Source organism: Pinus tabuliformis, chromosome Q, assembly GCF_031772625.1.
Source record: "Pinus tabuliformis cultivar Carrire ecotype Pingquan chromosome Q, CPIR1, whole genome shotgun sequence".
Lineage (NCBI taxonomy): Eukaryota > Viridiplantae > Streptophyta > Pinopsida > Pinales > Pinaceae > Pinus > Pinus tabuliformis.
Genome location: NC_142296.1, coordinates 695,458,834 through 695,477,267, shown reverse-complemented (window position 1 = coordinate 695,477,267; position 18,434 = coordinate 695,458,834). Strand labels below are relative to the sequence as shown.

The following is an 18,434-nucleotide window of genomic DNA, read 5'->3' as shown; positions in this document are numbered from 1 at the left end:
TAATTTCCAACAGACTCAAACCACTCCTCCCTACCCTGGTGTCATAGGAGCAAACGAGTTATGTGGAAGGAAGACAGATTCTTGATAACATAATTCAAGCTCATGAAGTGGTTCAATCACTCATTACAAACAAGCAGGCAGGAATGATAATTCAGCTGGACATAGTGAAAGCCTATGACAAACTTAGCTGGACTTACATAAAAGCAATGCTTAAAGCTTATGGATTTGACCACAACTAGATTAGATGGGTCATGTCTCTAGTTACTACTACTAGTTGTTCTATTCTTCTCAATGGCTCTCCCTCCAGAACATTCAAGCCTACAAGAGGTCTTAGGCAAGGTGATCCTCTTTCCCCATTCCTTTTCATTCTCATGATGGAAGGGTTGGGTAGAGCAATAAGAGCTGCTAAGGGGGAAGGCAGAATTCAAGGTCTGAGACTCACTCAAGGGGGAGACACGGTGACACACCAACAATTTGTGGATGATACTATGCTTCAAGGCACTCCCACAGTCAAGGAAGCCAAAGCTTTTAAGAAAATTCTGTATGAATTTGCAATGGCAGTGGGCACTAAGGTAAGTCTTACTAAATCAAAGATCTTCTTTTTCAATACTGACATTTCGATTCAAAGAAATCTTTCCAGAATTTTGGGCTTTCAAAGAGATTCATTGCCCTCGAAGTATCTGGGAGTTCCCCTCACTGACAAACCGTTACATAAGGACATTTGGGAGCCTGTTCTAAATAAATTGAAAGACAAAGTCAGTAAATGGACAAACAGAGCCCTAAATCTAGCTGGGAGACTAACTCTCACTAAGGCTATCCTCCAAACCATCCCTATCTATATGCTATCAGCCATTCTAGCACCAACTGGAGTCAGTATTCAAATAAGAAACATTCAAAGAGACTTTCTCTGGGGGAAGGGTGAAGAAAAGAAGAAATGGGCTCTAGTGGCTTGGGAAAAGATTTGCATGCCTAAATCCCATGGTGGCCTGGGTCTCCATGACCCAGGAATTCTGAACAGAGTTTTGGGAGCTAAAGTTTGGTGGAGATGGCTAAAGGAAATACGAGCCCCCTGGGCAAAACTCTGGAAACAAAAGTATGCAATGAATTGGCCGGATATGAACCTCATAAGAATGACAGGACAAGTAAAAGGTTCACAAGTTTGGAACAGAGCCTGGGCGAACAGGGCCTTAGTTCAAGAACACAGTTTCTGGGAGATCGATAACGGAAATTTTCTCTGGTTCTGGGAGGACAATTGGAAACAGGAGGGCAATTTTAGTAGAGAGGAATTAGCAAGTATCCAAATGGATACCATCAATAAAGGCTTAAGAAGGGTAAGTGACTATTGGGATCAGTCAAGGAGCAATGAAAAATGGAGAATATGGAAGCTTCCAGTCTACAATGAGATGAACATGTTGAATACTCAAGCTAAGGCCCTCCAAGGTATTCTAGAAAAGAGGCAAATCTTAACCTCAACCTCGGATGATCAATTACGATGGGGGAGGAATAAGGTGGGTCTCTTCACCCTTAAAGAGGCCAAAAGAATCGCTACAGGGCTTAACTCTCCAAGCACTGACAAGACATGGAAAGAACTCTGGGATAACCCTCACTGGATGAAGGTCAAACTGTTTAAATGGTTGGTTCAACAAGGTAAAATTTTGACATGGGATAATCTAAGAAAGAGAGGCTTTGTTGGCCCCTCAAGATGTCACCTGTGTGGACAACAGGAAGAAACCACAAATCATCTCCTCAATAGTTGCTCCTTCACTGCCACACTATGGAACTGGGTTGGAGATGTCTTTGAGTAGACAAACAGGCATGAAAATGACATCATTGCTACACTAAAAAATTGGAGGAAATTTTTTCGGATAATGAGACAATAAACTCAGCCTAGGGTTTGATCCTAGGGTTTTTGATCTGGAATGTATGGAAGGAGTGCAACAACAAGATTTTCAAAGATAAATTGGGCCTGGTGAGTAGCATCATAAAGCTAATCCTCAAGCAACTCAAGGAGACTGTCCACATCCTGGGGAGAGTCTCCTCCGAGAATCCCAGAGGAAACAGAGAGGCTAGCATCCTGGAAAAACTGGAGCTTCAGGTACATCTCCCTTAGAGTCCTTTGTAGATCACCAAGCATAACATAGAAGGAAAGGTTTTCTAGCAACCCCCTTCACAAGGTTTTTTAAAATTTAACATAGATGGGGCCTCAAAAGGAAATCCTGGAGATGCAGGGTATGGAGGAGTCATGAGAGATGAGGAGGGCAACATACAGGTTATTTTCCACAGTTATCTAGGGAAGGCAACCAACAACATGGCTGAGCTCATGGTGATGGAGCTATGCTTGGAAATACTGTGTAAGCACAACACACATAATGTCATCATAGAGGCTAACTCGGAGTTAGTCATTAATTCGGTCAAGAGGCTGAGCGTAGGAGCAGCACCAGAGAAAATTTCAGGTCACTGGCGGCTTCTGCAAGTCTACCAAAGAATCCAATCACACCTAAGAATTCTAAGAACTCTCAGGTTTGTGCATGTTCGCAGGGAAGCCAACAAAGTGGCGGACTGGCTAGCCAATGAGGGGGTTAGAAGCAAGCTTACTGACATGTGTTGCCGGTGGGAGGAGGTTACAGATGACAGAGTGAGAGATGAATGCTCATCTTGGGCCCTCATAGAAAGACAATACTATCAGAACAGACAGAGAGATAACATTTCACTTTATGCAAATGAGGAATAAGTTCACTTTAGGCAGAGTCTCAGCAGAGGTTCACTTTAGGATTGCTCAAGATTTCAACGAAGTCTACATTAGCCTAGGCACTACTGAACATTTGGACGGAGGAAGTCATAGGGCCAGAAGCTATTTGCGCAAAAGGAAAAGCTCCGAGGATATGGGCTACCGAGAAGACTGACAATGGAGGCCAACACAAGTCCTGGTGTTTTCCGTGCAAAAGGAGACCCTTCAAGGCACGTCTTCCTCGGGCAGTGCTTTGGGAACCAGGAGAGTTGAATACCGGAGTCAAAAACTGCTCGGGATATACCACCTGCATCAGGCGCCCTTTGACCAGGAAGTTGTTTTCCCAGATGGCATGCGATGCCACTCAGCAATTGACGTGTGGCAGGGGAAGAAGAATGAATACCGCCCTCATTGCATGGTATTCCTCGAGCTTATGAGATGCACGATATTGATTTGGGCCGTAGGATCAGGAGGGGGAAGATCAACGGCCACAGATGGTCGTGCAGGTTTGTGGGACTGAAAGGCCAAAACCTCTTACGGTTTACCACCTTTATCGGGCACCCTCAAACCCAAAGATGGTTTTCAGGAAAAGCTAGCGATGCCACTCAAAGAGCAACACATGGCGGGGATCAAGGAAGGAAAACCGCCCTCATCGCGTGGTATTCATCTTGCTTCTAAGCTGCGCGATATGAATACTAGCCGTCGGATTAGAAGGGGAAGATCGACGACCATAATTGGCCGAGCAGTTTAGGGGGTTTTCGCAGGCCACTGCTCAGCGCGATTTGTTTGTGGACTGTATGATTAAAGGGGATAGATCATTGGAGGCTAACTTGTGATTGGACCTTTTGGTTCTTTTTAAAAAAAAAGAAGAAGAAAAAAAAGTGGGTTTTAGGGCACATTGTTTAATTCTCCCTCCTCTTGGTGGGGGTTTGCGCTTTTGAGTGCTTGCTGTAACCTATGTAAATTATTTTCTTTCTTAAGTCAATAGAAGGACTGTCTCTTGCTTCAGCAAAAAAAGAAAAGGTATTCTCCATAATGGTGTTTAGACTATTTGGCATTTTTATGTGAATACACTATATTCGTCATTGATGAGATTTAATACTATTTTTATTTCTGGAATTGAATTATCTTATTTCTTTTCATTGAGTATATTTAGATGTTGAAATGTCGATGTAATCTTCTACAAGATACATCATACATTGTATTTAACAATTGTTGAAACAACAAACTATTTGTTGTCTAATATAATTGATTTTCCTCTTAACATGTAGTTTTCAAAGCGTTTTTGCTCCCAATCGGGTTTGTAAGAACTATTTCCTTATCCCAATTGGGATAGTTAGATTTACGATAGAAAATAGAAATAGATAGATTGATTAGTTGTATTTTTGTTTAATAGATTAGATTGTAATTAAGATTTAGAAGAGTTTTAATAAAGTTTCATTTTGAGGAGTAATATTTTAAGTAGAAACCAAGTCCACATATTAGAGGACATTGACATACCAAAGATGTTGAAAAATGTAGCAAGAAAGTCTCAATTTGATTTTGTCTTGGTCAAATTGAGAAAAATTGAATTTCCATATCAACAGACAAGTTGGATGCAATTAACTTGTATGGCATGTCTTGTGTCGCTTAGTTTACTTAGTAAATTCGAGTTAGAGGTGTTGTAGATCAATTAAGCATGTGTGATTTTTAATTTGTAGCAATCAAGGTCAGTTATTTCAAGTTGCTTTCAATTAAACTAGTTCTAAATGTTGAAGGAACTAGTGGAAGGTGAGTTATGTAGTGGGACTTCAATCAAACTCAATGATCACCCAGTTAACAGATCAATCAACCCAAAATAGCTAGTGCATGTAGAGAATTCGAGTTCCCCAACTGTGGTGGAGATTACAACGCAGTGTAGCATCCATTATAAACTAGTGTTGAGTGTATAGGTGTCGCATGAAGTCAAATTCTCAACCTTGTGAAGTTCACAATCATTTTGGAGGAAATTCCTAAATAATAGGGGCCTAATTTCGTCAAGAATTGCACAAGAAAATAGGGTCTCAAGCAGAGTTAAAAATTGACTAAGTTTGGGTCAGAGCTTCTCAATGAGCATAGAGGTAGGCTATTCACTTGCAGGTTGAGCTCAAATTGAGCTAGCAATTGTAATACATATTTATTCATCAGAGTAATGCAAGCATGAATAAGGGTTTTTAGCATATTTCTTTCCCATGGAAAAAACATTGTGTGGATGTGTGTTATTTCTCATTTCATGTTTGTGATTGATGTTCTAAATTGTGAATTGAATTCCGCAAAGCTGTAGTGTAGGTTTGTGTTTTTTGATTTTGATTAAAATTTCATGAGAAGTTGCAAATATACACCATAATTTCTACAAAATAAATATAGATCTAATTGGGACCTTGATTGGGTGATGAACCCTTCTTGCAAGAATAACATTTCCACCTATCAACACAAGGTTAGTTTAATAAAATAATTAAATTTAGCATATCTAACTATCTTGGCCATACATGCATTGGCACATATTGGCCTAAAATTGATGTTTTGTTGTTGCTGCAAGCCACACTCAAATGTTGATTAGATAAATCCTCAAACAAAATAAATTTAAAAAAAATATTGATTAAAAAAAACTTTATTTTTGTAAAATAACTTTTATCATTAGAAAAATCAATCTCATTTTCTCTTCTTCAGCCCATTCAACCGAATTTTTGAACTCAGGTTTGCTACCACTCTATAATGATACTCAATCTTCTCAAGGACTTTTTAAGGGAATGGGGGTTTGTACATGACCTTTAAGGTTACCTTATGGAAGTGGGATTATAAAAAATATTTCTTCTGAAAACTCTTTTTTGAAATCACCATCATCTTTAATTCATTGAGAGATTTCCAATGGTATAAATATCATCGAAAACCAAGCTTTGAACAAAAATTTATGCTCATCTAAACGTTCACTTTTTGTAGCAATATCATAACATATGTACCACTTCACGTGGCATATATGTGGTTCATTTTTCCCAGAAGTCTCCATTGGATAATTCCATGTTAACTAACAATGGTAGTCCCTTCCCATGTGTCAACGCTGCATAAAGCCACACTTCAACCTGACACCTCAACATCCCACTTGCATTTGGATCCAAAATTTTGCATAAATCCCCATCTTGTAGTTTTTCAATTTTTCATTTTTCCAAATCTATCCATAACTAGGATTTTCTTTTTCTTTAATGTGGTTATTCATTTCATTCATATTCTTGTTATGGCCAATAGGCCTTTCTAGATTTTTGAATTTGAGAAATCTCGAAAGTCTAAATTAAACAAAGCTCTGTATTTTTGGATTCCCAAATTTGACATCACTTACCACAATCAATGATGCATTGTTCACCATGTGAACTCTTTTTCATAATAATTAGGCACATTGTAACACCTTGCCAACATGATAACATCAATAATATGTCAATGAGCCATATCGCCCAAACATGTCCTCATGCCATGTCATCGTGACACATCATCATGCCACATCAATATTTTCCTACCCCTATGGTTGTTGAGTGCCTAACTTTCCCATGGTTTGTTGCACTTGCCAAATATAGGTTTTTAAGTAAATCCCTCTTTTTTATTTTTTTGAATGCCCAAACTTCCACTCCTTGATAGAATCAAGTTGTTTGTCTCTAAAACTTGACAAGCTCTAGTTCCCATATATTGCACTTCACATTTCCCAAATCTCTTGCAACCTTAATCTCAAGGTCTATCCCAAATAGAGTTTCGTCACTTATTGGTTCCATATCCATATTTTTGGAAAAGCCCATTAATAAATTTTCCCATATGTCCAATTTTCCCCTGATGTTGGTCTCCATCTCTTAATAGTTTTTAGATCATATTTTACGCACATAGCAAAGTTTGGATCCCCATTTTCTATCTATATTTTTGCAAAATATCTTTATAAGGTTTTCCCAGATGTCTAGATATCCAAAACATCTCCACTTTTGGTAATTTTTTCTAACAATCATTTATATTTTCTGCACTTTGACAAATACCATTGTTTGCTTTTGCTACTTTACAATTTTCATCAATTCGTAGACTTTGATACCTGACATATTTCAATTTTTTTCTCCTTTAGCCATTTCAGCTAGCCCACAGTCATGACTTCCATCGAGCCATATGACCAAGGGTTAGAGCCACAATTTCAATCCCCAAATTTCAACACTTCATTTAAGAAATTTCTAAAATTCTAAAACTTATGCTAAGCTTTTAAGTTGATTTCAAGAATTAGAACTTATTATAACAAAAAAAAAACCCAAATACTTTTAAGGGCTCAAAATTATTCAACAACCTATAAAGGCATTCCAAATTAATACCCACAACCAAAGTATAATAAAGAAGATAAAGAGATGGCCCATAGCCAAATCCACAACTGAATGAGACTGTGCTCACTCCTTTAGAATTACAAACCTCACACCGCTAACTCCAAACTCTTAAAAATAAAGAGGTTAGCATTCTAACTTATCTCTAGAGGTAACAAAATCTCCAATAGCAAGCATACAATACAATTGTTCTATCCCACAACTAGCCTAATAAAGACCAAGAAAATAACAAATTACACAAAGATCCTTAAAGGTCAAATCAACTTATACATTTTTGTTCACAAAGCCACACATCTCACATCTATTATAAGTAACATGCTTCAAAGCATACCTCTATATATAAAATTCATCCATTTAAGAAATAATGGTGAGAAACCAAGCAAAATTAAACATTGATCCATCTCATCATTACAACATACTCAGTAACCTAGCATAGCAATACTCATGAAACATTGAACAACAATATCATTTCATTAAAAAAAATAGATACATTTATCAAAGTTAGTTAAGCTTTGCTGAAAATTTGAAGAAGACAAAGTCACTTTCTAACCAACCATAGGCTCATCTACACTACAATTTTCTTGTAGCTAGCAACCCCTAAGTCAAATCTAATGCCTTAAAGGAAAATTCACTTAAGAATTAATAGGATTCATATCATAGTAGAGGAAGTGAAGGCCACTCTCTAACACAAAGAAATCAATATATTGCCTTTCAACCACAGATTCGAAGTCAATTAATGCTCAAAGCAATGCCTCTATATGCATTGTATATACATCATAAAAGGAACCATTCTCTAATCCAATAGTTTGTCAATGCCTCCTTTTTCTCAATGCTTTTCACGCTCAATTTAAACAATTAAATTAGAAATTCCTATAGGCTAGCTTAAGTGAAAGGCTTCAACGTTAACTTATTTTCCCTTTTAAGTAAAGGTCACAACTCCTCATTGGTTGCTATGTCTTAAGAGATTTTTGTCACCTTTTATTCAAAGTGGTAATATTAACATCCATGTGTGGTTTTTTTTTTTCTCTTCTCATGGGATTTCTCAATTGCAAACACACTTCTCTTCCTTTGTCTCTTTGTTCCCAACTACACTCACATGCTCTCTATAATTGTTGTTCTTCTTTGCAGCAACACAAACTCTTCTTTTATTTCCTTGCAGCACGTCCATCTATCTACAGAAAAATATGGAGTCCATATGTTAAGTTGCAATGTCAAAATATAAGTGTTTAGAATGGATATGTCACCCATAACTCTAGAGCAATTCAATACTACCTATCATTCCAATAACTACAGCTAATTAGATGGTTCAACTACCAAATATAAAATCTAAATATTTAATTATATGGTAAGATGGAGAACTCCCCATCTCCCTCACCTATTAACACTAAATTAAATAACAGGCATATTACATCACAAAAACTTTATCAAGACATCCATGCTAGTCAACCCACCCTAACTCTTAATTAAATTTACCAAACTTAAATTTAAATAATAATGTTATATCTACTCCCATCCACATTTGAAATTTAACAAAAACAAAAGTTTCCAAACTTAATAATAATGTTATGTCTAATCCTGCCACATTTGTTGCCATATATTCCAATTTAACAAAAACAACTATCTAAAAGTTCCCATTTTTAAACTATATTTTACCTTTCAAACCAACTTCCACCACCATTACTTATTTCTTTCATCATTTCCATTGAACATTATCTCAATCACATTCCTATAATAAAACACTCACTCTAATTTTGTACTAAACCTTGTTCCACTTTGTACAAATGCACCCGCACATATACCACGAGATTTTACATCTTTCCGATCCTTAAAATCTTTCCCATCCGTCATGTCACCTTGAAGAAGTTTGTGGCCTACTGCATTGATGAGAGAGAAAATGTTTAATAAGTTTAGGGAGGCCACCAACCATGACTTTGGAAATTTTAGTACATCCTAGCCTTATTTTCACATCATTTCCAAACCGTATGCTAATTATTTTCCCAATAAAGGGAAAGACCGAAACTATATTTCCTAATAATAATATACCACATCTAAAATATATTTGATAAGTGGCTGAATCCATTTTTTAATACCTAAATAGTTTTGTTGAGGGCGTTGGGTTACGAATGGTTAATTTAAATTTTTTATAATTTAAAAAAATATATATATAATTAAACTCTCCCTTATTTAAAACAAATATTTCTTCATATTCTCCTAATAATTTTAAAATATAATAAAATAATTCTTTAATGCTATGTAGATTTTATTTTTCTTTCTTCAACTTAATAGTTTGATAATCTTCAAAATATTTTAAAAGTCATAAAATAATAACTTAATGTTCAGTAGATTTTAGTTTTTTGAAAATAATTTAATTTTAAAAATAATAAGATAATACCGTAATGTTGGGTAGATTTTAAATTTTTTGAAAATAATTTTATTAGAAAGTAATAAAATAAGAAGATCATAATTTTTTTTATATGAATACAAAATTTTCAACAAAAATATATATTAAGCAAAGGTTTTTTGGTAGAAAATAAAATTTTAAATAAATAAATTTATATTTTTAACAAAATATATATTAAGCAAAGGTTTTTTTTGGTAGAAATTACATAAGAGAAATTTTTAGCCAAGGCATTTATGTGGCTTATTATCAAGCTCAGATGAAGATGAAGAGGCAGACCATGGCAAAGGCTTAAATAGAGAACAATGTAGAGACCAAAATTTCAAGTAACAACTATATTAAATGACTAGTTTTTGAAAACTAATATTTAAATTATGATATTAGTTTATTAATTTATTAAAAAAATATTAATAAATAACTAATATATTAAAAAAATAATATTTAAATTAATTTATTAAAATAAAATATTATTAAAAAAAACTAACCAAAATAAAAAATCTCAAAATCAAACTCTAAACAAGGAGGAAGTAAAAAATTATAAAAACAAGTCAAGACCCTAATCAAGACAAGATCATTTAATAAATAAAAATAATTAATAGAAATAAAATAAACTAAATTAAAAATAATTATTGAAAAATAAATAAAATAAAACAAAAATATATACCAGTCAAAAGAAATATATAAAATATATATATATTCAAAGAAAAGAAATTAATAAATGAAACATGGTCAACAATAAAATATGGGGCTAAGGTCATTAAACAAATAACAAAAATACTAAAAAGAGTTGAGAACAAATATGATGATAAAATACTTAAGAAAACATAAAGGATCAAGAAAATAAACTCATGAAAAATAAATCAACAACAAATACTATAAAAATGACACCAATATACATTTTCTCTATTCATTTATTTTTAAAATTTATATATGAAATTAAAACAATAAAATTACTCAACACCTTTTTAATTTATTTATTTTTCCAGATAAAAAAAACAACATTGATATTTATATTATTATGAAAAATACCAGTACATATATCCAAATGTATCTATCATCTGTTTCATAGGGAGTCTTGAGCAAAAACCTATTGCATATAGAAATAACATATAACTTCTAGCATAATGTGTCTCATAACATATAATCTTGGTTGTTCAAAATAGCACAAATTGTGCTCATGTTGGAGTCCATGTAATGTTGTATGTCATATAAAGACCAACAAAATTTAATAAAGAAAAGTGACTATAGACCATGTAAATATTCCTAATCTACCAACAAAATCTGCAATTCCAAAAGGTAACTTAGCCTATCAAGAATGATCCTTCATCCAATCTATTGCCATAATAGATAAAGTTGTAATGTATAGTGCTTGGAATAGCAACAAGTCCCCTTTTTGATAAAGCACGACTTCATTAAAATATCTGAATAGATGTTTAAATATTATGTTTATAAAAGAACTCCTCACGTGCTCAATGTGGTACAAAGGTTGATTTGCTCCAAATTTAGCCTTGTGGCAAAGTGCATCAAGCTCCATAATGCAATGACTTCTGCTCTTGTATTGGATCCCTTTCCACCATACCAAAACAAGTGAAATTGGTCATTTGGGTTCATCATTAAGACCACTCCGCGACCACACTGAGTTACACCATCAAACCAACCTGTTGGATAAACCAAATTTTGAAAGCAGTGCAAACTCTTATGAACTTTTGATTTATGCAACTTTTGGGGATGTTCCTCGAACTGTGCACATATCTTATTCGCAATCCCACCAATGTCAAGGAGTCACTCATAAAAAATCATGTTGTTCCTTGCCTGCCATATGCCCAATATAATAAACCAGGGTAAAATTATGTGTCCCATCCATCATCTCATCCCCCACTTGAAGCAAGATTCCAAAGAGAAAAAGCACCATCCAGAATATAAATTATAAGTCTTAATTACCCTGCACCAAATCACGATTGCAAATGGACATTCCAAAAAAATGTAAAACATTCTTGTTTGCCTCCCAACACATTATACAATGATTCAAACCACTAATCCAACATTTAATAATATTGTCCCAAGTCAATATATGATTTTTCCAGGCAAGCCAAACAAATAGATTAAGCTTGTTTGGGGAATTCCACTCCCATATCACTTGAACCAACACTTTTCCATATTGAGATGAAAGTCATGACAAATGAATGAATATACCTTGAAACCACAACACTGCATTACGTAGAGACGCATTCCATTTAAGAATATCTTCACTTTCCTTCTTGGTAATCCCTACCACGCTGAGGTCGATTATGTACCCATTCCAACAATCAACAAAAGAGCCCCTAAGACCTATAGAGCATAATTTCATCTTATTAAATGTGATTTTGCATACCAATGATAGGGTCAATACCAACAATAATCTAGTTACCATTTTCAAAGAACCACTTCATATGGTTAGAGATCTAGTAGCTAATTTTTTGAAACCCATTCCATATATATGAGTCATTCTAAATTGTATCAATACCAAATCTCTACAATTCTAAATTAAACATGAATTTCAAATATTTACCCTTAATTAGGCCGATAGGCCTTTCTATGCATCAACAATCATTAACACTTTTACCTTGAGCCGTTGGATCAGGTGAGACGCTTTCAACCGTTGATTCGAAGTGTGACTGCTTTTTCCAAATATCGATTGAGTTGCCTTACTGCTTTTTCCATTCTTTTATGTCACTCTTGAAGATATTTTTACTACTTTTTCCTTGTTGTTGCTGTTATTCTTCCCTGGCTTTTGGCAAGCACTTTTCTTCTTCCCTGCACTCATTAGTATTAAGCATCTCATAGAGCGCGTTCACACTTTCATCTCATCATTTTCTTCAATACTCTGCATTGCATTGGCTTGCGTTGTTTCTTGTTCAAGTTTATTTTCTTTGTTGCATGGCCATGCATTTTGGATTTTACAATGTTTTATTTAGTCGTGTTTTTCTCTATTTTGAATTTAATTTATGTTTTTTTTAAAAGAGTGTATTCTATTTTGTCGCTGTTATGTTGAGCAGAAGAATCGATAGAGATGAAATTCTTGATCCATTGGAATGAATTTCTTGAAATTTTTTATAGATAGAAGTACGTATGCTTTTGGTTTTCAATATCTATGAATTTTACTAATAAATTTGTACAGGGAAAAACAGCGTGGTAGATTATGTCTATGCATGGAACCCAATTTTTTCAAAAATTTCAATCCATTAATTTTTTGTTAATTTTTTAAGTTTTCGCAAGGGCTTTAACTGTAGAGATGGTGCTTTTATTTTATTTGGCAGTTTTCGCTGAGTGGTTTTGTCTTGTCTATTAATTTTGCAACAGGGGAAGAGGAGTTCGCCATGGAGAGATAATATAAGACGGAAAACTTCGATTTCTGAATCTGTTTAAGGTTCCATGACTGGGTCGATCTAACAGAGTATCGAAACGGAAAACGTATTGGAAGGGATGGAGCTCGATTCATTATGAAGGTAATGTGGGGGGGCGGGGTTGGGATAAAGAAATAGACTATTGGTGTTACGTTCTGTATTGTGACTGAAAACACTCAACCTGCGTTGGTCAAACATGTATCGCAAAATAATCAGACATGGTAGCTTCTTTCCATCCATCTTCGGACGAAGGGGATGATACTTGTAGCTTTTATCCATTCAATGAAGGTTAAGCCCTTACCCTACTTTTCTCTGTTTAGATCTCACCCTTGCTCGTATTACGTATATAACAATTTTGAATTTCATCCCATCTTTTTTCTTAGTGTGCGTTATTCAATCCCTGCTCTTATTTGTCCTTTTTATATAAATATTGAGAGAGAAATTTATATAAATATTGAGAGAGAAAATATCTGAGGAAATTTCATTTGACATTGCCTTTTGGGCATGATGGATAAAATTCGAGGAAATATGGAATTGGACCCAATTGTATATATCAGAGCCCCTGCAGATCTGAAGAATCCCCGCCAATATTTGACCTCTTAGCGTGGGTTTTCTATTTATTTCCCTTTTCCTTTTTTCGATGGCTCAGAGAGAGTTGCAAAAACCAAATCATGGATGCCTGGCCCAACCTTGCCGTTGTTTTTATATCTGATTCGGATGGTAGGCGAGGCTAGGGTTTAATTAGGGTCTCATGTGTAGAGAGCGCCGAATTACTCTAACCGTCGGATGCCCAAATGACGGTGTAGATGCTCTCCGAGCTTAATAACCTCTTTTGGTAGTGATTATGTTTCATGTCTTGAAGAAAGGGCGTGGAATGGATGAATTAATGCAACGCCCACGGTCCTTTGTTGGATTTTCCTGCGACCTTGTCGAAGCATCCAACGGTTGGTTTTCAGTCCACCTCATTCTTAAAAAAAAGTTGTTTCTTATTTTGAACCAATCAAGTTCAATTTTGGGTAAATTTGAGCACCGAGCTATTTTGCCACACAACACTGCAAGGTGTGGATAAAGTCCCTTTTTAAACTAGATGTATTTACAATCCACAAAGTATACACTAAATTGCAATGAACCTCGCTGAGTGGACTAAGCATTCATTGAACATCCCATTTTCTTATTTATTCTTTCTCCCTTTGTGATTTTTCATTCAGGGAATTTGTTAGAAATTTGCTATTTTAATTTTGAAAAAAATAAGTTTAAACTTGGTTAAGTGGATTTGGAATGGACTTAAGTAATAAAAGTGATAATTCTATGGTTTAATAATAATAAATCTAAAAGTGATAATTCTATGGTTTAATAATAATAAATCTAACATTAGTTTGATTTTTTATTAAATGATATTTTTATTAAATAATATAATTTTTTTTTTTTTTTTTTTTTTTAAGTTAGGTGCCTTGAGATTATGGGTACACTTAAGTAGTCAAAATCATTAAGAGATCACATTTTGCCTGACTACAATAGCGTGTAGTATGAACAGGCAGGATAATAATAGGCGTGCAAAAGGATGTTCGTACATAGGACAATAATACGCCTGCAAAAGGATGTTCGTACACAGGACAATAATACGCGTGCAAAAGGATGTTCGTACACCACTTTGTAGCATTCATTTTATTAGGTAAGGTGAGTAGCGATTCTTCTTTTCTCAAAGAGAGAAATCATTCGGTCACCACTTTGCAGCATTCATTTTATTAGGTAAGGTGAGTAGCAATTCTTCTTTTCTCAAAGAGAGAAATCATTCGGTCATTTTCAGTTTGCTCTCTGCAAATTCTATCAACTCGATCATTTCTTGTTTAATTACTTGAACATTATTTTGCTCAATACCATCAGTTGAATGTCCAGAACCTATATTTATGGAGATGACCCATGTAAATAGGTAGATGAGAATGCCCAAGTAAACAATTAAGCTGGTTGAAGATGAGGGTTAACATTAATTGATTAATTTGTTCAGTATTGCTCTGTATATATGCACCATGGCATTTTTACCTTATTTTGTTGCACGGAACCGTAGTTGTTTTGCCGTATTCTTGATATAGCAGGGAAAGTTAAACCGTTTTTTTTTATTATTTCACATGGTTTTAAGTTTTTTTTATAGGGAAGGGATAATTGTCCAATGGGATATGGGATAATTGTCCAATGGGCAATATCGACAAATCACATGGAAGGCACAAGTGTCAAAAGGAAATATGAATTATTAATTTGCAATTTAAAAGCATGGTGAAAATCAAATATGCCAGGGGTTATGTTGGTAGTTAATCTTCAACCAAACTTGAAAAAAAAATGTCATATTTAAAATCACAAAGCTATGCCACCTTCATATCGACAAATCACATGGAAGGCACAAGTGTCAAAAGGAAATATGAATTATTAATTTGCAATTTAAAAGCATGGTGAAAATCAAATATGCCAGGGGTTATGTTGGTAGTTAATCTTCAACCAAACTTGAAAAAAAAATGTCATATTTAAAATCACAAAGCTATGCCACCTTCTTTGACGTTTCAGACATCAAATCATCATACTAATTTCTCGTTTTTGTTTATGCTAATTGAATAATCTTATAGGCTTTTCAAAATTTGACTTCTATTCTCTGATTTGGCTCGAGAGGCTTGGGTTGTTTTGTTTTTTGTGGTTCTGTTATGGCTCATGAATGGATGTGTTTATAGATTGAAATTTAAGGAAAATATGGGTTTACTATAGCATATGAATGGAATGCATCCAGGCATTGAAATTTCAAAAGTTGGGTTTATTGTGCATATAAAATGGCATGTGTTCATGCTTTTGAAATTTTACTAAAAGAAAAGAAAAGATGGATTTGGTATTGCATATGAATGAGATGTATTCTTCGTATATGCTTGGCCATCTATAGAGGTTTTTTGATTTTGGATAATTAACTTAACCTCTTGATTTTGAGCAATTAACTTATTCTAAAATGAAATAAGACATTCAATGTGTTCCTTGTAATATAGATATAAACAAAACATCTAAAGAAAAGTAATTGCACAATGATCCAATCCAAGAAAACAAGGTTTTCCACAAACCAATTAACTCTTCTAGAAAAATTCAACAATTCCAATTTAATAATCCTATCGGCCTCTCTTTATACCTTTTGGGACAATTGCTAGTAATATCATACCAAATACCACCATATATTACGGCCATCCAAAAACTCTAGACAAACACCTACCCAAAAATTAAAAAAAAAATTAAAACTTCCCTATAAAATCAAACACAACAACACCAATATTCCTTACTATAATTTAACATTAATCTTAAACTCAACACCTCTTTAATTTATCCTTGTTATAATTTAACATTAATCTTAAACTCAACACTTCTTTAATTATAAATTAAAACTTACCTATACAATCAAACACAACCAAACCAGTACAATACCAATATTCCTTAGAATAATCTTAAATTAAACCCCTCTTTAATTATAAATTAAAATAATTAAAACTTCCATATTTTTGTGTCTACATTATCTCCACCAATATAATATACATTTTAATTATATTTAAACAATATTTAATTACAATTTACAATTTGATATCTTCTTTAAAAGCATATAATAATATTAATACATAATTTGAAGAAATTGTTGAAATATTTAAACATGAATTTAACACTCGCCAACCTTCCTTTCATTTGAGGACACATCCATACTACACCGTCGTTTTTTCGGAACGCCTAAGAGGTATGTCATACAACTTTTATTAAAATGTCCTATTCATCAGTCGCGGGAGAGGTCAAGTTACATCGAAAGGTTTTTTTGTCACTTAGCAGTTCAATTTCTCTCACTCAACATTAACCTCCATGACCTTGGGTTCCACCTTAACCTTGGGGATGGTGATATCGAGGACACCATTTTTCAATTCCGCCTTTATTTTGTCCAGCTCACAGTTTTCAGGCAACACCAGTCGCGTATTGTAGCTGCTGTAACTTCGTGCGGCCCAAGAATTGTTTTCCTTCTCTTCTTTCTTATGGCCTCCTTTGATTACCAGAACACTATCCTCCACAGAGACCTTCACATCCTCCCGTGATAGTCCTGGCATGTCGAGTCTCATTTTGAATTCTTCCTCGTTTTCCATAATGTCCCACGGGGTTCGAACCGCCAACGCGTTATCTCTGGAAGCCCGCCGGGAAGATGTCGGAAACATGAAAGTGTCGTCCATAAGGCGGTCCATCGTGTCAAGCATCTGCCGCATAGTCTTCATTGGCGAAAACGGATCCACGAGCCCTGCCATTTGTGTCATAAACCCCAGAAAATTGTTCCGCGTTAGTCGGAGCACGCAATTACTTTTAAAGATACTTGAAAATTTAAGACTAGTGCGCTTTAATTTTAAAGATACTTGAAAATTTGCGCTTTGATTTTAAAGACACTTGAAAATTTAAGACTGGCGCGCTTTGATTTTAAAGATTCTTGAAAATTTAAGACTGGTGCGCTGGAATTAAAAGAATTGCGTGAGGGCTTTACCAAACGGCGAAATCTGCGTCGTTCTTTCTACAGGCCCGGACTTCTGTTCGGCAACATTTTGGGTTTTAGTGTTCTGCAAACCTATGGCTCCTTCTTTGCTGCTTTCCGCTCTCACGGCAACACTTTTTGCACGCGGTTGATTGAAAAGAGGGGAATTAAACCCCACACGGCACTGCAGCCGCTTCCCAGCGGGGAGGAAAGTTCCATTTCTGGCCGATATGGGAGTGGAACAGGTAGAAGCAGTTGCTGGCAAGTACACATTACACAGAGTGCAAGCCATTCTTTACAATGCCAAGATGAAGCTGTGGAAATGCAGAATTGAAACATAAATTAGGACAACATCAACACTTTTTCCTAAATCTAGCTTCGCACATAATCCGTAACTGGAGACACACTGAATTTCTGTTCAAAATTCATGAAAGTAACAGAAGGCCCTTTATAAATAGTGAAGACACATTTGACCTACCTTCTTTGACAACTCCAAGCGATATCGCAAATATTAACAGATAAATTCAGGTTAGTACCGCAAATAGGATTAGCTAAATGCAGGAAAATCGGAAGTGCCTGTAAAAAATATGTTGCAGGCAAATGCATTATATAGAGAAAGAAGGGTTCCCGAAGAGTTCCAGAAGATGCTCGATAGTCTACACATGGTGTAAAGCTCTGGAGTTTTCTGGATGTCGGTATTCTTTGATTGTCTTTGAAGTTTTAGTATCTACACACGGTATGAAGCTCTGGAGTTCTCTGGATGTTGCTATTCTTTATAATTCGTACATTATCCTCGAGTACTTTCTATGTGATATGGTGGGGCATAAGGGTCTCCCACCATGTTTTGTGTGTTTTGGAAGGTATAGCCTAAACTGTTTAGGTTTTGGTATTTTTCTTTTCTTTATTAGATGTTTTGGTTGGGCTTGTCTTGGTGTTTTTAAATTGAGGATGTTTTGGTCGGGCTTGTTTTTGTGTTTTTAAAATGAGGCATGTAATTTTTAATAAAATTGTTTTTTTCCCTTAGTTTAAATTATATTTTTTAAAAATGAATAAT

General features: G+C 34.8%; 1 protein-coding gene across 1 annotated transcript; it reads right to left on the bottom strand.

The window, feature by feature from the left end:
* Nucleotides 1-16,469: 16,469 nt before the first annotated feature.
* On the bottom strand, nt 16,470-18,014 carry LOC149221439 (small heat shock protein, chloroplastic-like). The gene is made up of 3 exons (XM_089385110.1): nt 17,859-18,014; nt 17,393-17,694; nt 16,470-17,155 (listed from the first exon to the last, which is right to left on the bottom strand). Exons 2-3 carry the CDS (start codon nt 17,670-17,672, stop codon nt 16,713-16,715), a joined length of 723 nt encoding a protein of 240 aa, XP_089241236.1. The 5' UTR covers nt 17,673-17,694; nt 17,859-18,014; the 3' UTR covers nt 16,470-16,712.
* Nucleotides 18,015-18,434: the final 420 nt, after the last annotated feature.

Bases quoted from the DNA above. Each gene is read 5' to 3' on its own strand.
- LOC149221439 (XM_089385110.1), bottom strand. From the start codon at position 17,672: ATGGCTTGCACTCTGTGTAATGTGTACTTGCCAGCAACTGCTTCTACC. The intron at 17,156-17,392 runs GTAAAGCCCTCA...CACAAATGGCAG, and splicing joins GACGCAGATTTCGCCGTTTG to GGCTCGTGGATCCGTTTTCG.